Here is a 26,978-nt window from a genome sequence, read left to right as displayed (position 1 = left end):
AGGGTTAATGTTAGTGAAGCCAGACACATCTATATAATAATACCGTAAGGACTCGACTTTGTTATCCCTTTTACGCCGCACCCAGTGACCCGATGCCCACGGCACTAATGGATCTACGATCTACGAACCGCGCTCTTTGTTTATCACGTACAGACATACTCGAAAAATCTGAATTAGCCGACGTTGGGGCCCAAAAGCATCCGATTAACTGCCAATACGACGCCATCTTACGACGCCATCGTATTGGCGTCTGCTGGGCGAAGGCGAAGCGAGCCGTCCGCTGATTGGACAGTCGAGTGGTGTGAACATGGGTGGTGTGAACCAAATGGTCTTTTTATTCCCTTGAACATTTTAAATTAGGATATATAAGGAAACGTCTTTATCGTCATTTTAATAAAGTTAAATGGAGTGACGTTGCGATACTCGGGGTGCGTTGCATAAATCCTCGTAACTCAGAGAGGTGTAGCAGGTGGCGAGACGTAAGGAAGCTTAAAGATAACGAGCTGAAACAGACGAACGATATGTCAATCTCTTTCTACACCGAACGGCAATAAAAGTATGAGAGCGGGAAGGCATGGCCTGAGCACTTCGAGCAGAGAGGACTGATTGGACTTAACTTAAAGAGAAAAAATTGGAGCTTGACGGAAGAAGAAGATCCCATGAGCGCTCCCCTATGCCATCCATAATGGTACACTCTATCCAAACACCACATCCTCCCTTCCGTGGATGTTCCACGGGTTTCGGCTAGTGGTGAAGTAATATTCTTGTCTGACTAGCAATGCAAATGACAGGTATCCAAGCTTACTCAAAGGAAAATGCATAATGGTACAAAGAATGAGACGACGATTCCAATAGTTGGAAAGTACTCCATCATGCATGTTGCTGGGTCATCATGTGATTAGCAGGTGTGTGTCGAAGTAAATGTGAGAGTGATGTTAATGGGAAGTAATCCAGCTGGACTCCAGGAAGTTCGTTTTGGCAAACGGTTGCAACTGATTTTATTACTAATTTGCATGCTCTGTATTTCTGGATATCAAAATAGTTTTGGAAACAACTTCATTTGTAAAACCAAAGGATCTTGCCAATAAAAATTAATTCAAACAACAGTATATTCCCGATGGCATGTAGTCGATAAATATGTAAGAAGTTAAATTGCATCGATCTGTTAAGCGGTTCTGCAGAGGTTTTTTAAAAACGTTTTTATTTTCATTTCAACATGGCCACCAGACCACGTGGCCAAAACGGCATTAATTTAATTCTTCACTCACATTCACATCGGGTCGTAGATCAGATATATGAAGTTTAAGATTTTTCAAATAAGGATTTTGATTCCAACAATTATGGCTGAAATACCACATCACTACATAACAACAACAGGCATTTTAAGGGCATTTTCCCTGCTAGAGTGGGGGTTAGCCTTGCGGTCCCCATGACAATCTTCTCCATTTTGCCCTATTTTCTGCATCTCCCCTTGTTAACCCCCTTGCCCGCATTCCTTCTTCCACCATCTTTAGCCAAGTCTTTCTCGGTCTTCCCCGTCTTCTACTTCCTTCTACATTCATTTCCATCACTCTTCTCAACCAGTCACTTTCATCCTTCCTCAACACATGACCAAACCATCTCAACCTGTTCCTCTTCACAGCATCAATCACAGGCTCTATTCCCATCATCTTTCGCAATTCATCATTTGTCTTCCTCTCTCTCAACGATACTCCGCACATCCGTCGAACCATTCGCATTTCCACCCTTTCCAACCTTCGTTGCTGCTCCACGTTCATTACCCATGTCTCGCTCCTATAAATCATAACACTTCTCACACATGCAGCATACACCTTTCCCTTCAGCTTCAGCGACACTCCCCTCCTCATCAGCACGCCACTCAGTTCCCGAAACTTCTTGCATGCACATCTCACTCGAGCAACCGTTGCCGAGTCTGATCCACCTTCTTCATTCAGCATGTCTCCGAGGTAGCAAAATGTTTTCACACCTTCCAGCTTCACGCCGTCTCCAAGATCCAACTCAACATTTCCTCCATCTGCAGCTCCCTCTGTGCACACCTTACATTTGAATGTAGCTGCAATATGTACAATACCACATCACTGATGACATCATTATGATCACCCTATATGCCCCATGGGAAGTTGATGACAAATGCCAAGTCTCTGATTATTTTTTTTCGTTGAGCGGTTTCAGAGGAGAAGATGTCCAATTTTTTTCCTTTAATCCAAATACGGCTGCCACACCATGTGATCTATGACATCAGAGTTACCAATAAAATATTCTCCATGGGGAGTCCTTCCAATGTTTAAAGATATGCATCGATTGGACAAGCGGTTACAGAGAAAAACAAAATTTAAAGCGAAAATAATGGACGTGGACAGACACACAAACCCACGCGCCTGCACGCACGCATTGAAATGGTCTTGCAGCGAGACTAAATATAAAACAAGCGTTACGCCTAGGTTCCCCGTCGGTGAAGTGATGTGAGTTGACAAAGTGGAAGACGCAGAAAACATGGAAGAGTCGATAATATTTGCGAGTGGGTTGGAGACACACCCACACACCAGATTAGAAGTTAGTAGTTCGTTTATTTTTCAAGATATTCCGCTCACAAGGTTCAGACATATATGGTGGCGGCCATCTAGGATTTTGACGTGGCGACCCAATTTTCAATAGCGTTCTTCCTTATGCCTAGATACAGTCGCGCACCAGTTTAGAAGTGAGTAGTTGGTTTATTTTTCCATTATATTCCACTCACAATGTTCAGACATATATGGTGGCGGCCATCTTGGATTTTGATGTGGCGACCCAATTTTCAATAGAGTTCTTCCTTTTGCCTAGATACACCCACACACCAGATTAGAAGTTGGTACTTCGCCTATTTTTCAAGATATTCCACTCACAAGGTTCAGACATACATGGCGGCGGCCATCTTGGATTTTGATGTGGCGACCCAATTTTCAATAGGGTTCTTCCATATGCCTAGTTGCACCCACACACCAAATTAGAATTCGGTCCTTCGCTTACGCACGCACGCATGGACGGACGGACGGACGCACACACGGACGGAGGGGAAAACCATAGTCCCCCTTTCGCTCCGCGGTGCGACGGGGGACAATATGTGATTCAAGAGAAATGCAGAATGGAAAATCTAGTCTTCAAAAAGACAAAAAAAAAGAAGACATGCATCGGCAGAAAAATAAGGCCATCAACTTTTTTCAAAGACAGCGAGAGAGGTATGCGAACCACTGTTGGAAAGGAGGTAAGGAAACATTTTGGGCATGATCCCCTCTCTTGTTTTGAGAAGGGCTCACACCAGAAACACTGCTTTCTTGTATTTTGCAGGGCACTTCGCAAACCTCTCTCAGCATGTGCTTGAGAAAAATTAAATACAAAATATATTTTTATGCGCAGCCCATAGGGCACTGCCGTAGAGCCTGGTGTTGGCTTAGCGGTTAGGGTGCCGGCTTGGGATCCTCGGATCCTGGGTTCGAATCCCGGTCGATCGCTGAATTAATGCCAGGGGGGGTTGAATCAGCCTGTCATCCCCCCGAGGTCGGCAAATTGAATACCAGCTCACTGGTAATTCCCTGTGTGTCACAAGAGGCATCCAGCCATAAAACATTGCTTCAAAAAGGGGGCCACAGTTCCCGAAAAAGGCAAACCCCTGCTTTATGGGGAAAAACGGCCTTTAAAGGTGGTTCTTCTTCCATAGGGCAATGGCGTCTGGAACAGCGTGTGTCTGTCCGTCCGGTGAATGTCCCCTCTGCCGGCATTTTGCAAGTTTATTCCTTTTAAAATTCGTTTACTCTGCAACCATTGGTCTGATTGACATGACATTTTCACCACAGGAGCATGTCCTCCTGTATAATTTTTAACGATAACTATGACGTCATAGGTCACGTGGTACAGGCACCCATCTTGGAAAAACCGAAAAACGTTGCGCCTCTATATCTCCGAAACCACTCCACGGAATTTTTTTTAAAGGTGGCTCATTGTAAAGTGCTCCAGTGGGGAAAACGTATGTTAATGATGACGTCATAGGTGCCTTCATTATGATGTCATAAATCGACAAGTAGAACACTTGATCCGATCAGTATGAAATTTATTGAATGTGATCTAGGGATAAATTCGGCAAGAAAAATAAATTGGTGACTCCATCGGTCACGTGGTTCGGGCAGCCATATTTTTACAGTATAAGCCGTAGGGCAATGCCATGTGGAACAGCCTTTGCCTGTCCATCCGGTGTATGTATGTATGTATGTATGTATGTATGTATGTTCCTCACAAACGTCCACCAATCAGAGCTCTGGATCTGGTCACATGACAGGGAGACAGCAGATTTAATGTTGAAACATTAAAAAATGTTTCAACTGACCCCTGATGAACTGTATTCTGTCATATACTATAACACCTTTTTCTTCTTCTTCTATCAAAGGATGCTTTCGACTTGCTCACCAAATCTATTCATTCCAAAAAAAAAATTCCATCTCTTACAGTTACAGTGCCTCTTTCATACATTCCCAAAACTCTCCAGAATTCCACCCATCCTTCAGCGTCCTCAAACGTATTTTTGACTCGAAGGTCTCAAGAAACTCATTTTGCAATAAATGTTCGTTTCCCATTAATCGTACATTTTTCAAAATCCAATCTCACCCCTCACCTCCAAATCTTCCCCATCACCCCTTCCCTCCAAAACTTCCCCATCACCCCTTCCCTCAAAAACTTCCCCATCACCCCTCCCCTTCAAAACTTCCCCATCACCCCTCGCCTCCAAATCCACCCCCTTGCCCCTCCCCTCCAAATCTTCCCCATCACCCATCTCTTTCAAATATTCCCCCTTGCCCCTCCCCTCCAAATCTTCCCCATCACCCATCCCTTTCAAATCTTCCCCCTTGCCCCTCCCCTCCAAATCTTCCCCATCACCCCTTCCCTCCAAAACTTCCCCATCACCCCTCCCCTCCAAAACTTCCCCATCACCCCTCCCCTCTAAATCTACCCCCTTGCCCCTCCCCTCCAAATCATCCCCATCACCCATCTCTTTCAAATCCTCCACCTTGCCCCTCCCCTCCAAATCTTCCCCATCACCCCCTTCCCTCCAAAACTTCCCCATCACCCCTCCCCTCCAAAACTTCCCCATCACCCCTCCCCTCTAAATCTACCCCCTTGCCCCTCCCCTCCAAATCATCCCCATCACCCATCCCTTTCAGATCTCCCCCCTTGCCCCTTCCCTCCTAAACTCCCCCCACACCCCTCCGAGACTCTCACTCACTCCTCCCCTCCTAGACTCCCCTCTCACCCCTCCTCCTCCCCGCTTCTTCCCCCTTCCAACTTTAACCTTCATCTCCCTCAACCTTCTGCCTCACTCTTCCCCCTCCTCAAATAACACCTCACTGCGCCTCACCCAATCACCATCAAACCTTTTGTCCGCCCCATTCTTCCCTTTCTCCAAGCTATTCTGAAATCTCTGACACACCTTCAACAGCTCTCCCTACCTCTTCCTCCTCTTCCACATCTTACCCTACCACCCCCCCCCCCCTGTTCTGTATCCGATGCTCCCCCTTCCTCTTCTTTAACAGTATGGACCTCAAACATCCGGGGCCTTCGCTCAAACTTGACTGACCTCTCCATACCGGTTGCTTCTGACAAACCAGACGTGATCTGCTTAACAGAAACTTTCCTCCTTCATGATGTCTCTGATTCCTTGGTATCTGGTATCTCTCCCAGGTTACTCCCTCCTCCGGTATGATAGACCTGAGCCTCGTCCTGGAGGGGAGGGGGGGGGGGGGGGGTTGCTATCTTTATAAAAAACTCTCTTCCTCACTCGCCCTGCACTGCCCTCTCTCCACCTCACCCCCAGGAATACCTTTGACAACGGCTTCCCCTTCGCTCCCACCTTTTGTTCATATGTGTGTTGTACCGTCCACCAAACAGTGATGACTCCACCTACATCTCGCTGTCTGATAATATGGACCAACTTCTATCTACCCATCCCAACTCTCTCTTCCTCATATGTGGTGATTTCAATTGTCACCATGCCAGTTGGCTGGGTGTGGGTACCTCTCTCACCAGCCATGGCTCTTCAGCAAAGGACTTCTGCGACTCACTGGGACTGACACAATCTGCCAATTTCCCGACCCGGATCTCAGTCAACGGAGCATCTTCTCTTCTGGACTTGGTTATGACTAACTTCCCTGAAAATGTCTGCTGCTCTTCTTCTGCTCCAATCGGCTCATCTGATCATGTGCTTGTTAAAGTGGACATCTCTCTGACCATTCTCAGAGAGCCTCTTCAGCGTCGACGAGTCTAGCATTTCACTCAGGCCAACTGGCACGGTCTTCAAGCAGCCATCAATCATCTGGACTGGTCTCCCATCTCTACTGCCTCTGCCATCAACTCATCCTGGGAATTCTTCCAAAGTAAATTGCTCTCTCTCATGCACATATTTATCCCATCTCGTCTTCAGTTGTCATACCCTTCCTCCCGTCCATGGCACACGGAATCTTGTGGTGAGGCTATTGCCCAGAAACAACTTGCTTTCGTCTCCTGGAAAGCAAATCCAACGGAAGGAAATCTCATTTCCTTTCACAAAGCCCGAAACAAGTGTGTGTCCCCTCTCAGGAGAGCCAGGAAACAATTTCTCTCCGTTCTCAGGACAGAACTCTTTAATCTGTCTCCCTCTTCCAAATCCTGGTGGTGTCTGGTCAAATCTGTTTCTGGTGTTTGTTCCCCCTCCATCCCCTCCCTCACCTCAAACGGCCACACGGCTGACTCCGCACGTGAAAAAGCTGAATGCCTCAACTCTGTGTTTGCCTCTAAATCTTGTGTCCCAAACCCATCCCTCTCTGTACCCACTGTACCCAGCTGCTCCTGGACTCTGCGTCCTTTCCTCCTGACAAGGTGGAAAAGTTTCTGTCAACCCTCGACTCTGATTCTGCAACTGGACCTGACGGCATCAGCCCATGGGTCCTAAAATCCTGTTCTTCCGCTCTTTCACTCCCTCTCTCTGTTCTCTTCAACCTCTCTTTTGCTCAAGGTCATCTGCCATCTGCTTGGAAATCTGCCAACATCACCGCTTTGCACAAAAAAGGTGCAAAAACAGATCCCAGCAACTACAGACCAATCAGCCTTCTCCCAATTATCAGCAAAGTCATGGATTCCATCATTGCTTCAGATATGAAATCTTTCCTCTTCTCCAATGGCTTGATCTCTGATCATCAATTTGGTTTCAGACCTGGTCACTCTACTCTGGACATGCTGCTTCTGCTTTCTCAACAATGGATGGAGGTCCTCAATGCCAAACAGGAAATTAGAGCTGTCTCCCTTGACATATCACGTGCCTTCGATACGGTCTGGCACCCCGCTCTGCTCACCAAACTCTCCTCTTTTGGTATCCATGGAAATCTCCACGCATGGCTGGCGGACTTCCTCTCTAGTCGTAGTCAACGTGTGGCCCTGAATGGGTTTCTCTCATCTCCTCTTCCTGTTCAGGCTGGAGTTCCCCAAGGCAGTGTTCTGGGCCCTGTGCTTTTTCTGGTCTTCATCAATGATCTCTCTGACTCTCTTGAAAATCCTCTCTATCTCTTTGCTGATGACTGTACTCTTTGTCGCTGCATTCTTCATACCTCAGATCGACAGTCTGCAGCCTCCTCACTCTCTGCAGACCTGGACAAAATCACAGACTGGGCAAACAAGTGGAACATGTCTTTCAATCCTGACAAATCTCACACTCTTACGATGTCTCTCCGAAAAGACCGACTGGACAACCCTCTCATCCACTTTCTGAATAATCCTCTCCAAGAAGTTCTGTCACTCAAGCTTTTGGGTCTCACTATCTGCCATGATCTTTCCTGGGAAAACCACATTTCAAATCTGGCCTCCAAAGCCAGTCGCCGACTGGGCATCCTCCGTCGTGCGAAGTCCTTCCTTGGCACACCTGAGCTCCTCACCACATACAAGGCTTTCATCCACAGCTCAATGGAATACTGCTCTCCCCTCTGGGCTGGTGCTCCTGCCTCACACCTAGCTCGTCTTCACTCTGTTGAAACCAAAGCATTCAGAATCATTGGAATCTCCCGCGATGAAGCTAACTCCAAGGGCCTCTCACTCACTCACCGCAGGCAGGTTGGTGGTCTTTCCGTCTTCTACCGACTCCTCTCTGGCCTTGCCCCCCCCCCCCCCCCAGATCTCTCTGGGCTCTGTCTCGCAAATATTCCTACAGGTCGCACAAGATCTGCCTGCAACCCTCTTCTGGTTAAACTGCCAAAATCAAGACTCTCTGCTCACCTTCACTCCTCTTTTCTCCCGCCTCTGGAACAAACTCCCTCACTCTCTTCAATCCCACTCTACCCTCCAGGTCTTTAAAAAGGCTGTTCACCACCATCTCTTATCTTCCCCCATCCAAAACCTTGATCTTTTCTACCCCCGCTAATTTCACCCCAATTCCACTTTTTTGAATTACCAACTTCTGTCCTGGAAGTCCTTGGTGTCGTTGTGTTTTATACTTCTCCCACCCCCCACCCTTCCCACGCCTCCTCCCCCCAAGCCCTCAGCCCTCTCCCTCCCACACATCTCCCTGCTCTCAAATGTTGTGTGCTCTCAAGTGTTTGTGTGCTTCCCCTTCTCTCCCCATCTTGTCTTCCGCTCCCTCTTTTTATATATTTTGTTTGTCTGGTTGATTTGTTTGTGAAGTAAATGTTAGCTCTTTCACGATCCTCGATTCATATATAAAAAAAAAAAAAAAAAAAAATCCTCCACTCAGAAGATCCAAGCCTAGTTACACCGTTGTTAGACTATCGGTCTTGTTTCAGTTATTCAGCTGTATCTGTTATTTGAAAAAGAAATGACTTAGCAGTACTTAAGTGCTGTCAGGATAGCCGAGAGGAGTCCACACACACCTCAGCTGTCTAAGCAAGGTTCAAATCTCGGCTCAGCTATAAACTGTCATCCCTATGTTTCACAGGCAGGGTGAGGCATCAATCAATGTGTGTGCCGTCCCTCGGATGGACGTAAAATTTCGTGACCAATCTGCCAGCATTATTTGGTCGACGTTAAATATCCCCTGATGCAATTCATGAAGAGGATGCGAGTTATTGCCCAACTCCTGTCACTTTCAGTCGAACGACAGGCCTGGCCAGCTAATTTGCAAAAGACCAGGGCAAACCACACAGGAAGGTGTGAATAATTGGAGCCCTTAAAGAAGTACAAGAAAAGATGATCAGCAGTAAGTTACACGAAGAAAACCACAAAAGTTTAATCGCATTGTTGTCCATAAAATATCAACATGAAATTGTCGTTCATCTGTGCAATTGGTCTTTTTCATGGGAAGGTCTGTGCATAAGCAAACTATTTTCATGAATTACTTGGTGGTGAGGTGTTTTTATTTATGTGGTGGTGAGGTGTTTTGAATTACTTGGTGGTGAGGTGTTTTTATTTATGTGGTGGTGAGGTGTTTTGAATTACTTGGTGGTGAGGTGTTTTTAATTATGGGGTGGTGAGGTGTTTTTAATTATGTGGTGGTGAGATGTTTTTAATTATGGGGTGGTGAGGTGTTTTGAATGAGTTGGTGGTGAGGTGTTTTAAATTACTTGGTGGTGAGGTGTTTTAAATTACATGGTGGTGAGGTGTTTTTAATTATGTGGTGGTGAGGTGTTTTTAATTATGTGGTGGTGAGGTGTTTTGAATTACTCGGTGGTGAGGTGTTTTTAATTATGTGGTGGTGAGGTGTTTTTAATTACGTGGTGGTGAGGTGTTTTAAATTACTTGGTGGTGAGGTGTTTTTATTTATGTGGTGGTGAGGTGTTTTGAATTACTTGGTGGTGAGGTGTTTTTATTTATGTGGTGGTGAGGTGTTTTGAATTACTTGGTGGTGAGGTGTTTTTAATTATGGGGTGGTGAGGTGTTTTTAATTATGTGGTGGTGAGATGTTTTTAATTATGGGGTGGTGAGGTGTTTTGAATGAGTTGGTGGTGAGGTGTTTTAAATTACTTGGTGGTGAGGTGTTTTAAATTACGTGGTGGTGAGGTGTTTTTAATTATGTGGTGGTGAGGTGTTTTGAATTATGTGGTGGTGAGGTGTTTTGAATTACTCGGTGGTGAGGTGTTTTTAATTATGTGGTGGTGAGGTGTTTTTAATTACGTGGTGGTGAGGTGTTTTTAATTATGGGGTGGTGAGGTGTTTTTAATTATGTGGTGGTGAGATGTTTTTAATTATGGGGTGGTGAGGTGTTTTGAATGAGTTGGTGGTGAGGTGTTTTAAATTACTTGGTGGTGAGGTGTTTTAAATTACGTGGTGGTGAGGTGTTTTTAATTATGTGGTGGTGAGGTGTTTTTAATTATGTGGTGGTGACGTGTTTTGAATTACTTGGTGGTGAGGTGTTTTAAATTATGTGGTGGTGAGGTGTTTTTAATTATGTGGTGGTGACGTGTTTTGAATTACATGGTGGTGAGGTGTTTTTAATTATGGGGTGGTGAGGTGTTTTGAATTAGTTGGTGGTGAGGTGTTTTAAATTACTTGGTGGTGAGGTGTTTTAAATTACTTGGTGGTGAGGTGATTTAAATTACGTGGTGGTGAGGTGTTTTTAATTATGGGGTGGTGAGGTGTTTTGAATTAGTTGGTGGTGAGGTGTTTTAAATTACTTGGTGGTGAGGTGTTTTAAATTACTTGGTGGTGAGGTGATTTAAATTACTTGGTGGTGAGGTGTTTTAAATTACTTGGTGGTGAGGTGATTTAAATTACGTGGTGGTGAGGTGTTTTTAATTATGTGGTGAGGTGTTTTTAATTATGTGGTGGTGAGGTGTTTTGAATTAGTTGGTGGTGAGGTGTTTTAAATTACGTGGTGGTGAGGTGTGTTTAATTATGTGGTGGTGAGGTGTTTTGAATTATGTGGTGGTGAGGTGTTTTGAATTACGTGGTGGTGAGGTGTTTTTAATTATGGGGTGGTGAGGTGTTTTTAATTATGTGGTGGTGAGGTGTTTTTAATTATGTGGTGGTGAGGTGTTTTTAATTATGGGGTGGTGAGGTGTTTTTAATTACGTGGTGGTGAGGTGTTTTAAATTATGGGGTGGTGAGGTGTTTTTAATTATGGGGTGGTGAGGTGTTTTTAATGATGTGGTGGTGGGGTGTTTTGAATTACGTGGTGGTGGGGTGTTTTTAATTTTGGGGTGGTGAGGTGTTTTTAATTACGTGGTGGTGAGGAGTTTTAAATTATGTGGTAGTGAGGTGTTTTGAATTATTTGGTGGTGAGGTGTTTTGAATTACTCGGTGGTGAGGTGTTTTTAATTATGTGGTGGTGAGGTGTTTTTAATTACGTGGTGGTGAGGTGTTTTAAATTACGTGGTGGTGAGGTGTTTTAAATTACTTGGTGGTGAGGTGTTTTGAATTACGTGGTGGTGAGGTGTTTTGAATTACGTGGTGGTGAGGTGTAATCGTCCCAAACTTCCAGTCTGCATATACCCCTCCCCTATGTATGTGGTGAGGGGTTCTTTTTTGAATTGTATTTTTTTTCAACCTAAATCTTCAACCTAAATTGCTTATAAAAATGTAATATCACAAACACTACAAATAAATTTGTGCAAAATAATTGTTTGTATCATGATTGGTGCAAATCATGACAACACAGCAACTCAGCTACAGTCATTATCCTCAGCTAAAATAAGCCCGTTCTTCTGTAACGACGCGTGGTGAGGTCAGCGTAGTGAGCCGAGCCAAGGTAATATGTGTGTGTGTGTGTGTGTGTGTGTGTGTGTGTGTGTGTGTGTGTGTGTGTGTATGTATGTATGTATATATATATATATATATATATATATATATATATATATATATATATATATATATATATATATATATGTGACTGCCTCCAACAAACGCCAGGACCAGAAGAAGCGAAATGCGACTGCCTCCATCAAACCCAGCACACCGAGACCATGATGGCGAGACTGCGTCTTTTTCCTTCAGCTCTCGAATGTTCGACCGCTGACGTCACACTCTGTCCAATCCCCGAGCTCTGTTCATCACTCCATGGCTTCTTAACCAGTCACGAAGCACTGGGCGTGTGCGTCACGGCGTGTGCATGTGCGTCACGTCACGAAGCACTGGGCGTCACGAAGCACTCCTCATTACGAGTCATCGGGGGGCGGAGTCTCGTCGTCATTCGGGAGTGTTCAGATGATGTCGTTCGCTTGCCGGGAAATGCTGTTTCTGTCGGCCCTGTGAGCGAATGAGTCCATTTGTTACAGTTGTTGTTTGGTGGGCTTTTTAATTGTCATAAATATGGAGGGAAGATCACAGAAGGCAAGCACGTACAGGGGAATTTAACCTTGCAGACCCTATGATTAATTAACACAAAGCCACATCCCTTATGGCGACATGCAAACGCTCTTATCCGGACAGATGGCCTACTTTCGTACATCGAGATGGCTTCTTCGTGGCATATGGAGCATTCTAAACCTAAACGAGTCTAACTTTCATGAGGTATTTCTTTGTTTAGCCCCGCAAACGTAACACAGCCCACCCCCACCCCTCCCCCACAAAAACTATAGCTCCTGCAAGGTTCAATGCAGGCGCCACCGCCCCAGCCTTAACACTTACCGACTCGCACTTAATTAGCCTCTGAAATAAATTAGGAGGGGCTGTGGAAAGCAAGCTGCAGCTAACTTAACTGTTCTCCTTACCATTCTACACCCCTTAAGCAACAATTCAAATATTTACAAGACTTGAGTCTGGTTAGAATAGGGACACCGTATCCCTGCGTGTCGTAAGAGGCGACTAAGAGGGTTGGCGTCAGGAAGGGCATCCGGCCATAAAAACATTGCCTCAAAAAGAGAACCATGACAATTACCACGACATATGAGCAGGGTACAGCCCGAAGTGGAGATCGGTTTCTGAGGTTTGGGACATGGAATGTAGGGACAATGACAGGGAGATCAGGTGAAGTGGTGGAAGTATTGGTCAGAAGAAGAGTGGACATATGTTGTGTGCAAGAGACGAGATGGAAGGGAAGTGGTGTGAGAATGGTGAAGGGTAGGCAGGGACAGAAATACAAGTTTGTGCGGCAAGGGTGCCCGGAGGGCGTGAATGGTGTTGGTGTCCTGTTTTCTGAGGAGTTTGTAGACAGTGTGGTGAGTGTGACTAGAGTGAGTGATAGGTTGATGATGGTGAAAACGATGATTGGAAATCTCTTGGTGAACGTCATCTCGGGATATGCTCCGCAGGTCGGTCGGAGCGATGAAGAGAAGGACAAGTTCTGGTGTGCAATAGCGAAGCTGATGGAAAACGTGAAAGATGAGGAAGTTGTTGTGGTAGGAGGAGACCTAAATGGACATGTGGGAAGGAGTATGGACGGTTTTGAGGGAGTTCATGGGGGTTACGGATATGGTGTGAGAAATGGAGAAGGTGAAAGGATTTTGGAGTTTGCTGATGGAGCTGATTTGTTGATTTGTAATACTCAGTTCCAGAAAGGGGATAATAAGCTTGTTACATACACGTCAGGTGGGTCGACGACAACCGTTGACTACCTGACGGTGCGTAGGCGAGATAGGGGGCACCTCCGGGACACAAAGGTGATCCCGGGGGAGGAGGCTGTTTCACAGCACCACTTGGTTGTCTGCGACATAAGGTGCGACATAAGGTGCGAGGGTGAAAGGTGCGAGGAGAGCTCGGCGGGTGAAGTACCAACCGCGAATGAAGGTGTGGAGGTTGAAAGAGGTGACAGTAAGGGAGGCATTAAAAGAGAGGCTGAGTAGGGTAGAGACTGATGTGGTTGAGCTTGAACGTGGTTGGATGTCAATGAAAGATAGTCTGTTGGGAGCCGTTGGTGAGGTATGTGGATGGACAAAAGGACCACCGAGGCACTCGGAAACATGTTGGTGGGATGATGAAGTTGGAAAGAGGATTGACGAGAAGAGGAAGAAGTGCAAGGAGTGGCAGAAGGCGAAGCGTACGGGAGCAGAAAAAGCAGAGCATGAAAGTTATAAGGCAACCAAGAAGGCTGCAAAGAAAGAGGTAGCAAAGGCGCAGGAGGCATGTAGGAAAATTTTCGGAGAACGCTTGGATTCGGAAGAGGGTCAGAGAGCGGTATTCAGGATTGCAAAGCAGATAGAGAAAGAGAGGTGTGATGTGATGGGGGTGAGTTGCTTGAAGGATGAAGTGGGACAAATCGTTGTGGACCCAGATGGAATTAAAGGAAGATGGAAAAGATACATGGAAATGCTGTTGAATACAGAGAATGAATGGGATGGCAACATGGAGAGTAACCCAGTTTTAGGACCGGCAGAGAAGATAACTGAGAAGGAAGTTGAGGAAGTGATAAAAGCAATGAAGAGTAGAAAAGCGGGAGGGCCGACGGGAGTTGTGGGAGATATGTTGAAGGCAGCAGGAAGTTGGGGTGTGAAGAGAATGACAGAGATCTGTAATCTGGTGGTGAAAGAAGGCCGCATTCCAGTGGCTTGGGAACTGAGTACCCTCGTCCCTCTATACAAGGGGTAAGGTGACCCTCTGGAGTGTGGCTCGTACCGAGCGATAAAGTTATTGGAGCATGGAATGAAGGTATTGGAAAGGGTGTTGGAGAGGAGGATAAGGAAGAAGGTGAAGATCGACGAAATGCAGTTTGGATTAATGCCAGGAAGAGGAACGACAGACGCGCTCTTTATTGTGAGGCAGTTGCAGGAGAAGTACATGGAGAAGAGGAAGAAGTTGTTTCTTGGGTTTGTTGATCTGGAGAAAGCATTCGATAGGGTTCCACGCGAAGTATTGACATGGGCATTGAGGAAGTTAGAAGTGGAGGAATGGTTGATCAGAGTCGTGATGGCAATGTACAAAAGAGCGCGCACAGCTGTCAGGACGAAGGATGGGAACAGTGGTGAGTTTGAGGTGAAGGTTGGAGTGCATCAGGGGCCGGTACTAAGTCCACTACTATTTGTAGCTGTGATGGAGGAGATGGCTCAGAACGTAAAGGAGGGTTTACCGTGGGAGTTGTTGTGTGCAGATGATCTGGTGTTGATTGTGGAAAGCATGGATGGACTGAAGGAAAAGATGAACAAGTGGAAGGAATGTCTGGAGACAAAAGTTCTGAAGGTGAATATAGGAAAGACGAAGGTGATGGCAAGTGGTAAAGCATGTGGTGAGGTGGAAAGAATTGGGAAGTGGCCATGTGCTGTGTGCAGGAAGGGTGTCGGAGTGAACTCCATTCAATGTACAATGTGCGCTGAGTGGGTTCATCAAAAATGTAGTGGTCTGAGAGTGTCATTAACCAGTGTGGCAGCTACATTCAAATGTAAGGTGTGCACAGAGGGAGCTGCAGATGGAGGAAATGTTGAGTTGGATCTTGGAGACGGCGTGAAGCTGGAAGGTGTGAAAACATTTTGGTACCTCGGAGACATGCTGAATGGAGAAGGTGGTTCAGACTCGGCAACGGTTGCTGGAGTGAGATGTGCATGGAAGAAGTTTCGGGAACTGAGTGGCGTGCTGATGAGGAGGGGAGTGTCGTTGAAGCTGAAGGGAAAGGTGTATGCTGCATGTGTGAGAAGTGTTATGATTTATGGGAGCGAGACATGGGTCATGAATGTAGAGCAGCAACCAAGGCTGGAAAGGGTGGAAATGTGAATGGTTCGGTGGATGTGCAGAGTATCGTTGAGAGAGAGGAAGACAATTGATGAATTGCGAAAGATGATAGGAATATAGCCTTTGATGGATGCTGTGAAGAGGAACAGGTTGAGATGGTTTGGTCATGTGTTGAGGAACGATAAAAGTGACTGGTTGAGAAGAGTGATGGAAATGAATGTAGAAGGAAGTAGAGGACGGGGAAGACCGAGAAAGACTTGGCTAAAGATGGTGGAAGAAGAAATGCGGGCAAGGGGGTTAACAAGGAGAGATGCAGAAAATATGGAAAAATGGAGAAGATTGTCATGGGGACCGCAAGGCTAACCCTCGCTCTAGCAGGGAAAATGGCCTTAAAATGCAGGTTGTTGTGTTGTTGTAGTCTGGGTAGAAAAAATGTCAACACACACAAAAAAACTACCTTAACCACAAAGCTTATTAAAATGCAGAACGCTTATACAACCCAACTCTACAGACCACATTCTCCGGTGGATGCCTCAATGCCCAACGTTACATGCAGAGCCATCCCAATTTACCAAAATTTCCGCGGGCCCTGTCCTTCTGGCACAGGTTAGTGACATGGACCGGTGGATTTTCCCCCATTCACTCACACATAAACCCCAATAATCCAAAACACTCATTCCAACCCCCCTGCAAGACCATGGTTTAAATGTCATTACATACAGGTGTGTTCCTCAATTAGGCAGTGGGGAGGTACCGTACAATCAGATGGTGGGGGCACTTTGTGCTGTGGTGTCCGCAGTCCTCAAGCAAGTACCCAACTCGAGACTTCTTCATGCTCGGCGACTTGAGACTTCTTCACCCCCCTCACCCTCCCCCCCTTCTACTCTCGGCCCCTGACAGCCAAACAGCTCCTTAGCTGTACGTCCTGCCGGGGAGGGTCTCCGCAACATCTAGGCTCCATTGGCCTCAGGCTCGCATAGCCTCTTCTGGGTCGCCAGGGGTCTCCATACCCACTAGTCGCCCAACAGACCCCCTCCAACAGATTTCCAATGCCAGACACCACTGGCTGCCAAGGACAAATTACCTCAGGGAGGCCACGGTCACCACTCCTCCAAAGCTTGATCCGTACCTGTGGACACACTCACCTTCCCCACCCACAAAATCCAAAATGACATTCTCTCCCCCACTGCCATTCAATTCTCAAACACTGTGGTGCAAAGAAATGGTGATTGTGTTCCTATACTGCCATGGCCTGCTTGCATGTGAATTCCCACATTCACACTCCAACCACAACTCAACTTTCCTCACGACAACACAAAAACACAAAACCTTTTACACATATAAGAAACGCCAATCACAAGACACTTTGTGGCATTCAAACCGCTCCCCTCACAGACCATGTAATCACTCTCGCCCGCCCCCACTCCAAATTACTCATGTCCCAATTTGTGAGCATGTACCGAACACTTGGGGCAGGACACATCAAGGCACCGTACCTTTAAGTGCAGGTAGTCACAGGTTGGTCAGGTCCAAGAGTGCCATCTACCCTGCCAAATTCCAAATTTATTCCATGGGACCAATCAATTTCCCCCAAATTTCTCCTGTCCTGGCAAGTATGTGGATCCGCCTCATCCGGTGACCTCTCCTACACTACTACCCTTGGCTACGACAGCTCCGCCCCTTTACCGTGTGAGGGCTATCGGACAAGTTGAGCAGCCAAACCGCCAACATGGGCCCACGGGTGTCCACAAGGGCGCGAGAATCTACAAATCACAATGGAGCATCTGCAGAAGACCATGCCCTTACCATCATGTTCCACAGATGCTCCAATGGTTGTCCGGTGGGCTATAACCATTCCTGTCCAAGTGGTTTGACCCATGTCCATAGACCAGCACAGCATGGCAGGTCATCACATGCTGGCTGTCCAGAGTCTCTGGTAGAAGTTGCCAGGCCGCATGCCCGGGCGGTCACCACGTCAGGCCCTTATTGGCTGTCCGTGGTGCCGCCACCAAAGCGCGGCCTGCAACACCTCCCCTAGTGGTCCTCATGATGCACCAAGCCAGGTGCCCAGGAGTAACAACCTCGGACACCCCAGAGGTCTCAACCCCCTCCAGGGTCCGTCGACCCTGCCGGCCCGAGACACTTGCTCGGGCGGCGCCCCGATGGACCAGGGATGCCACACTCCACCAGACTCTCCATGAGGCATGGGTCGTACCACCATACCCATGGTCGGACCCCACATCCCAATCCTGCCAGCGCAGCCCCCTAGCTGGCTGGCATAAACCAATTTCCAAATGGGGCAATTTTCCACGAGGCCGACCCCAATGACCTCTCCTGGTCCGAATTCCGCAGCCCTGGTAGAGTTTCTGCCCTGACATGTACTGTCAACTGTGGCACCTTGTATAGAAAGGTGTGTTTTTCTAAATCATGCCCAATCAATTGAATTGGCCACAGGTGTACTCCAATCAAGTTGTAGAGACATCTCAAGAATGATCAAATGAAATTGGATGCACCTGAGCTCAATTTGGAGTGTCATAGCAAAGGAGATGAATACTTATTGACGCAAATAAATTTGAGCTTTTCATTTTTTCTTATTTCGTAAAAAATTCCCCAAAAAAAATTCCACTTTGCATAATGTGTAGATGAGTGAAAAATTTTGTAAAAATTTAATCCATTTTAAATTCAGGCTGCATCTCAACAAAATGTAAAAAAGTCAACGGGTGTGAATACTTTCTGAAGGCACGATAATACACTTGGATTAGTTTGTCACTCTCCTTGTGAACCACTGAATATGATTCGAGAAGGAAAGTTACCCAAAAAGTGATCATTTTGGACACATAAAAAGCAAGGAAATCCGTAGGAAAATATGTTTAACCAAACATGCCACAGGTCAAACAAAGGATGGGTCTGATGCATCAATGCCAAACAATAAGGAAATATCATGCATAAGGAGCATGTCCCATTGACAAACAAAGTAACAAATGATCAACAATGGGATCCCACTTCATTCACAGTGATTGTATAAAACAAGCATTTTAACGACAACAGTTTTTATCATTGAAATGAATACAGCAGCAACAAGGTGAAGAAGCATCGCGAATGTTACCTTTTTTCCACCAAGTCAAAGTGCGACCTCTGGAGCACTTGCTTCGATTCAGGATTTCAAAGCAAGACCTATGCCATCACAAATGTACACGTCTACATAAGATGCTTCTGCAAGTGGATGCTTCATGTAAGCTGTTGTAAAGAACATGACATCACTAAGATGATGTTCAAATCGAGCCTCGAGTCGAACTGTCCCAAGAGGCCTTTGAGGCTGCAGTTTTGTGCTCTTGAGGATGCAGTTTCAGGCTCTGAGCACGACATCGCTCAAGCACGTTGAGTGCATATCCGGAAAGGACACGCATTTCTCATGATGTATCAATGCAATTATATTCACACACTTCAGGATGAACATTCTCTTCACAATTTAGTCTTTTTGTGCAGAATTTGACTGATCGGTAAGACAAATGATCACTCAAAGAAACACTGTCAAAGATGTTAAACATTGGCCTGGGTTTTTGTTCCGACTTGAGTGAATGGCTTACGATGCTGGGATCCCAGTTTCAAATCGCATAACAGTGTTCATTTGTCAATTGTTTCCCAACATTGTTGTATCTCCTAAGAAAGTGCAATGTCTCCTTGTGTCCTATAAGCAATACATTTACAAGATCGTCCATGAGCATTACATCAGTATTTTTCATCCTTGTTTAGGCACCAATGCTGCTATGGTAACATTGGGAAATGGAATGTAATGCCACCACTATTTAAAATTCGATACTTTGGGATCGAAATCCAATATTCACAGTCGTTTTTCACTTCCCCACTGGAAATTCACAGCTTATACATACTGTATGGCCTATATGCTGATCATGATACACTATCATGGCAGCTTACGAAACAAAGAGAAGGAATGGTTTTAGTCTCATCAATTTAAAGGGAAATTATTATACATGTACTAACTATATACATCAGCAATTTTATGATAATTTTGAGCAATAACACAGTAAAGGAGATTTTGAGTGAAAATGCAGTGAAAGTTTATCAATAAACCTTTGGATGAAGACCTGCTCCGGCAAAACTAGGTTTTACTTGTCCGATTATTTTGTGTTCGTCTGTTGCAACTGTAGTCTTTGCAATAAGGGACTTTGAAAATAAGCCGATCGTCCCCACAATGCATCGGCACGCATGCGCAGAAACACTGAGTAACAATGGCAATCGGAGCTAAGTATATCGTGTGTACGAGGTAACGAATGATACATAGGCCCATGCGTATCAAATGTATTGTGTGAATCCGTCTTCGAGATCTTTCTTCAATCTTCACAATCCCTTAAATAATTAGCTGTTGTATTAAAAAAAAAAAAATTGACATGATTCACTCCCCTCCACACATTCCCACACCCCCCCCCCCCAAAAAAATCAGAAGTGCCTAATCAGAGCCTATATTAATTATAGAAAGGAAAGTCACCACATACAATGATAATAAGAATATTGGTAACTAGCCGAAACCCGTGGAACATCCACGGAAGGGAGGATGTGGTGTATGGATAGAGTGTACCATTATGGATGGCATCGGGGATTTGCTTGTCCGAGTAAGACTTAGGAAGAAAGATGAGAATGAAGAGTGCGTATATGAACAACGTATTTATTGCAATCTACTTAAATGACAACGCTACGATATACTTTTGAAAATATCACGTACCGTCTCGAAGTCAATGCCATCCTTTTATCTCTTCGTATACAACTCACTGATTTCTACCTTATCGTGAACAGGGTAAAGCCTATTTTGATAATCATGAACGGTGGCAGATGCAGGAGTTGGTGAAATGAAAGGGGGGGGGGGGGGGGTGATCATGACCTCCCCTACGCCACATGGCCTACGCCATTTGTTGAGATCGTGGCCACAATGGAAACACAACAACTGGATAGGTAGGGCCTTGGCCTACGCGTACGTTTCGTCACTCGGCGAAGTACACTTTGTTTTAAGCTTTCAGAAGCTGAAGCCTTGGTATTTATTGCTTTATATGATACTGATGGGCTGCTGATCGGTTTCACTTCGTTGTAATCACAGTATATGGAAGAAATTATGGTAAACCCACCTGATGAGGTTAGCGTACACCGCGATCGACGACACCGGCACAAATGCATGCTCAGGATTGCCCACTCAGTGGACGGCTTGCTGTCGCCTTCGACTGTCCAATCAGCGGACGGCTTGCTTCGCCTTCACCCAGCAGACGTCAATACGATGGCGTCGTAAGATGGCGTCGTATCGGTCGTTAATCGGATGCTTTTTGGCCCCGACGTCGGCTAATTCAGATTTTTCGAGTATGGCTATACGTGATAAACAAAGAGCGCGGTTCGTAGATCGTAAATCCATTAGTGCCGTGGGCATTGGGTCACTGGGTGCGGCGTAAAAGGGATAACAAAGTCGAGTCCTTACGCTATTATTATATAGATTATCGAACCTCTAACCCTTTGAGGATTTGTTGGCTGCTCCAAAACAACTTCTTCTTCAGTAAAAAGCAACTCATAGAAATACAAAGATCCCACGCCATCACCATGAGTGTAGCATGAGAATAATCGGCCATTGGAGTTGATTGACTCAGCCGGCAGCAACGCATTGTGAAAGTTCACTAGTTCTTCAGCAAGTTGACCAGATATTTGTGCTATTTCTTTACTGGCTCGAGGTTTATCAAGTTTATTTAACTTTCAGTGGTTTATATGTATGAGACTCCAATCATTCCAAGGGAATAGTTCAGGATTTCGGTGCTTCCAAGACAGTTTTTTTTTCTCACTTCCATCCATGTCGAGCGCAATAAAGTGACGGATGCACACTCACGAGTTGACTGGGCCACTCAAGAATATGTTTTTTCTTCCTATTCAGCCACTCCAGTGTGGCTTTGGCTTTTTCGCTTTGGATCATTGGCCTGCTGAAATGTGAATCTCCTACTCAGCTTCAAATTAAAGGCTCAGTTCAGCAGGTTTTCATCAAGGATTCTCCTGTACTTTGCACTGTCCATCATCCCTTCTATCCTGACAGGATTGCCAGTCCCCGCTGATGAAAATCAGCTCCATAACATGATGCTGCCAGCACCATGCTTGATAGTAGGGATGGTGAGGACTGGGTGATATGTAGTGTTAGTCTTACGCCAAATGTAACACTTTAATTTTAGACCAAAAAGTGAAAAAGTTCAATTTTTGTCTCATATGACCACAAAACGTTTCTCCACATGCCTGCAGGATCATTAAGATGCTCTTTCTCAAACTCCATATGAGCTTTTAGATGCGTCTTTTAAAATAATGGCTTCTTTATGGCCACCTGTCCATAGAGGCCAGCACTGTGAAGGGAACAGGATATTGTTGTTTGATGAACACTGACCTCCCATCTCCTTACAGAGCGTTGCAGATATTTTAAAGTCCTTGTTGGATTTACAGTGACATCCAGAACTAGTTTCCTGCTTGCCCGGCTGCTGCGTTTGGATAGGCGACTTGATCTGGGTAGAGTCTGGGTGGTATGATACGTCTTCCACTTCTCAATGATGGATTTCACAGACTCAAAGGGATAATGAGTGACTTTGAAATCTTCGTATAACCCTCTTCTGAACGGTGCTTCTCCACCGCTTTACGTCTGACTTCTTTGGAAATCTCCTTTGTTTCATGTTTGCATTGCACCTTAATACTCCTCAGATAAGTGGGGGAGCTTATTTTTGTAAGTTTAAACCACTGATTACATACAGGTGAAACCTATTACACTTATTTTGTAACCTTTCAAACAAATAATTTGTCCCTGAAGTGATTTAGGGTCAATTATCCAATGGGTTTGAATATTTATGCATCTGTTTTTCTCTGTTAATCTAACTTATTCACATTTTATCTGCATGTTTTTAGCTTTATCACTTTGGAGTAGTTTGTGAAGACCATATGTATCAAGTTTGATTTGAAAGCATCGTGAAATAAGCTCAGGCGGCATCAACATGCAGAAACTTTGGAGGGCGGGGGGAGTTGAATGCTTTTGCAGGCTACTGTATACATACAGCTGAAGGGAATGGAGGGCTACAATGATGGAAAATTGAGAAAAGGAAACAGGGAAGAGGAATGGGGAGAAAGAGATAGACGGTTAAGATGTAGTGGATGGTGGAGTAAAGTGAAAGGGTGGTTTTTAAGGCAGAGAAGGAGAAACAATGGAAAGGGAATGGATCAACTATGTGGGGGAGGGTAGGGATGACAAATTTCACCATAATATGTAACATGGAGAATGACCCAATGTAAATAAAAGATCAAATATGGGAAGAAAAATTATTTTGAACCTGGAAAATTTTGAATTTTTTTGAAATATATATATCACCACTTCTTACATCGAATATGGTAAGCATTTGGTAAATTATATACACAAGGTCTCCACATAACAGTTGCTCACCATTACTTATCAAAGAGACTTTACACATTAAATGAACAAACAAAACAGAATAACCAAACGTCAAATAAAAGCAGATTTCTATGGCGTTCTGGGTTTTCAGGCCTCATATTTACCTACCTTAATTTAAAGTGCAAGTTCATCATAAATCATCAAGCATCATGCAGAGCATTGGTGGTGCCGAAGCAGTTGCTAGACTACAATCCTGTTTGGGACGCCACTCGGCTCAGGAAGTCAGGGCTGGAATATTGGAATTGATTCAGGGTGTCGGCGATAGCTCGCCTACTCTTCACGAGGTATACTGTGGGATATTTAACCTCCACATACTATAGCTGGCATACAGGACGTCCTCCAGTTTAACATGCATTCAAGGGACGGCACACACATTCATGAATCACCCTGCTGACAGTTTATAACTGGGTCAGGATTCAAACCCAGGCTAGACAGCTTAGAGGTGAGTGTGCCTACCTCTAGCCCATTCTCACAGCACAAAAAACAAGTTACACAACGATATTATATTGCACCATCCAACATGTTTGTTCCCAGAAAAGTGGATATGGCTGCTTCAACCTCACAACTGGACCACACACCTTGATGAGGCCTCCTTGACCCGACGTGTCCCCAAAGACTTTGGTCACACTGCCTTTCAGCAGGGGAAAAGCAGCTTGACATTCCAGCTTGCCTTCATGCACCGGGTGGAATGGATGGCATTGTCGACACATGAGCAGCATATCAGAGAAAAGGAAGAACATTCTCTCCTTAAGATTTTCACCCTTCTTAGGGGCGACAAAGAGCCAGCCTTCCCGGATGTAGACTCGATCTGGTTTGGTCAACACATCATGAAAATCAATTAAATCGATGCAAATGAAAAGGTAAGAACTAAAACACAGGAATTTCGTAGTGCAAGGAATCCGAGGCAGTAAAACCCGTAATATGTACATGAGCACTTGCCAGATATACATCATGAAGATAATGGTAACGCAATGCTCTTTTGAGCAGTTGAGAGAGACAGAGAGAGACAGAGAGAGAGACAGAGACAGAGAGAGAGAGAGAGAGAGAGAGAGAGAGAGAGAGAGAGAGAGAGAGAGAGAGAGAGAGAGAGAGAGAGAGAGAGTATAAGGTCAGTGACATTCTCATTACATGGAAGTTTCGACACTTCAATCAAAATAAAAATGTACTCAAAGGGGTTGTGAAATGCTGGAGAGCGGAACATTTTAAAATGCAGTAAATAGGTTGGAAACACAATGCAGTGGGTAAAACCATGTTCACTTGGAAAACAAATCATGTTCGTCCAACTAGTAGGGACTCCCGCAATGTCTAAAACGCATCATACACTTGGATACTTTCCAGTTTTCACATCATGATAATAATAATAAATATAAACAACTAAGCCTGCAGAGGAGAGCAAGGAGGGAGGGGACTGAGGGGAGAGGGGGGCTTGCATTTCTGAAAAGCTGCAGCGAAGGACATCGTTTGTGGAAGTTTTCCACCCAAGAAAGAATGCTGTAATGATCTTGGCTTTATTCCCTATGGCGATATGCAGACCATTAAAAATAACATCCCGCTTCAACAACTGGCAGATCCTACCTGCTTCCCATCCCCAAAATCGTTCACAAGACCCGAGCAATCAATACAGTTGCTAAAATGCCACAAAAGCTCTGGCCTTGTGAGATACATAGCAAGTGGGACTCCCTCCCTCACCCTCCACCTTCCCCCCAGTCCTCCCACTCCTACCAGTGTTGCTGCCAATCTTCCACAAGACAATTTTACAGACAAAATTCAATAATCATTGATGGAGAGCAGGGCAGCTAATTGACTCCAAACGACCCAAAGGTCTCAACCTAGGCCTGGTTGTGGCCATGGGGACCGGTCTGAGCAAACAAGTGAGCAGCTAGAAAGAGGTGGAAAGAATTGCGGTGTGCAAATCGACGGGGTGCAAAGGAATAGCCTATCTGGCGGGGCCTGCAGGCCCCCTAAGGAGGTCTCCTCACTCGTCCGTAAAACGGAAAAGCCCCCCTGCGGCACGGCACGGCGCGACTCCTTCGGAGAAAATTGTCTGCCTGCTCACTCGTCCCGTCCTTCCCTTCTAAGACGTCTTTGTGAGGGTCCCTTTCGCTTTGCTGAAAGCAAGAAAAATCAATGTATCGACGACTCAGCCAAACATAGCAGACCTAAAACCTGTAATGAAAGGCCACACAGCATGATACAGCCTTGTCTGAAATGGTCTCTCAGCCTACTTTATCATTCCATTTTAACTTCTTCCTCTAAGGGCATACAAACATTGAACTTTCTAGATACACACAATTATTTTCTTTTTCTCATACCTACACCATCCGTCCCCCTTCCTTTTCACCTACCTCCTCGACACCCCACCCCCTCCACACAAACTTCTATCAACATCCACCCTTCCCCGTCACCACAAACACAATACATTCCCATTAAAATTCCCTGGAATTTTATTTTCCAGATTCACATATTTAGCGGTAACGTTCAGATGTACTTGTATCTAATCAACATCAAAATATCTGATGCACACTGGAGGTTAGAAACGGGATAACTTTGCTGTGTAAGAAATGGCTGTGGAGACCGTGGTGTTCCTTATGCGATTGTTCTCCGGAGGGTCTAAACGACTCCAATCTTGCACAGACATCAATACAATATGCAAGATTCAGTCAAGCATAGACATTTACCCTGTTTCCTGCTGATGTTTCTTTTTATTGACAATTGCTCAAACTAAAGAGGCTTTGAAGTTTTGCAATTTTTTCAAATAATGTGGGAGTTTCTTATGCTTAAAAAAAATCACACAAATTCAAATAAGAGACATCAACAGCGAGGTGTAGATGCATTAGAAAATGTATTTCATGTGTCAGTAAGGCCTAGGGGGAAGAAAAACATCTTTGCCTTTAAAGTCCAGCTTGAAGAGGCCTGACAGACTGTGAGGCAAAGAAAAATGCCCACAAAAGCACAATTCCAAACACAGCGCACTTCTAGGCTTAGCCTTCGAAGCCGATGAAAACTGCTCGAGATTTTCAGATCTAACCTTTGCAAAGCCAATAAGCGATCTCTCTCCAAAACGTGGAGATGCCACTGCCTGTTTGACTGTTGACTGTTGCGAAGCCATTAGACTGCATCGTCGTCACATCCCGACTCGCGCAGGCTGGATTCGGGGGAAAAGAAAGTAGGTGCGCAGTCTCATGGGGCTTGGAAGTGGAGGTCGACATGGCGGGAGTCAGTTTGGATATGTGCATTGAGCCGGTAAAGGTGACGGTTCCTGTCAAGCGCGCTCTGGCGGTGGGTGCTGGGACACAGAGAGTGGCCAGCCAGCATGCCCGAGCGCGGCGGCCCTTTGTGACAGGCCGTCACGCCATCATTCAGTGTGTGATGCAAGCCATGCGGTGCAGGAGCGGCCACAAAGAAACACAGCTACGGAAAGGTGTGGGCCAAGGCTCCGGGGCTAGGAAAATCTCGCATGCAGAAGAAAAAGTGCAAAGTGATGTTCAAATCTTTGGAATGATATAAAATCCTACATTTGTCGCACTCAAAAAGCACACGACACCTTGCATCTGTCAGTGGAGGTTGTTAATAAAATGTTTTTCATATATTCTACAAGCAAAGATATTAGGACATGATTCTTCAGAAATAACTCTGAACTGAGTCTGAACTCTTCTTGCGAAATCATTCCATATGCAGTGAAAAGCATAACCCTCTTGATGTAGAAAATCCAAAGCTTCTATGATCAAAGGGAAAATGGCTTTCCTGGAAATGTAAATGTAGGAACGACGAATGAGAGGATAAATTATGTGAAGTGATCTTCTTGACTCCTTAGGAAAGCCTTATTACTTAATCTTGTCAACGTTCCCAGTTGAGCTTCAGACCAAGAACGATCAGCGAGTGCACCGTAGACTTTGATACGATACGGGTTTGGTCAACTAAAAAAATAATGTTTTAATCACACCATGACAGAACG

At 45.3% G+C, this 26,978-nt stretch overlaps 1 protein-coding gene across 2 annotated transcripts in view; it reads right to left on the bottom strand.

Annotated features, from left to right (window-relative positions):
* The window catches only part of ARHGEF39 (Rho guanine nucleotide exchange factor 39), a 363,866-nt gene that overhangs the window by 53,875 nt on the left and 283,013 nt on the right, over positions 1-26,978 (bottom strand). For both annotated transcript variants that reach the window (XR_013621789.1, XM_078769812.1), the window contains exon 8: positions 23,602-23,831. Coding sequence is in view for 1 of the 2 variants with exons in the window: in XM_078769812.1 (XP_078625938.1) it covers positions 23,602-23,831 (230 nt within the window). In the remaining variant the exon portion in view is untranslated. The remainder of the gene's footprint in view (positions 1-23,601; positions 23,832-26,978) is intronic.

This window comes from Myxine glutinosa, chromosome 1, assembly GCF_964187855.1.
Source record: "Myxine glutinosa chromosome 1, kmMyxGlut1.1, whole genome shotgun sequence".
In the NCBI taxonomy this organism is placed as follows: Eukaryota; Metazoa; Chordata; class Myxini; order Myxiniformes; family Myxinidae; genus Myxine; species Myxine glutinosa.
This window is presented reverse-complemented; position numbering and strand designations above follow the sequence as displayed.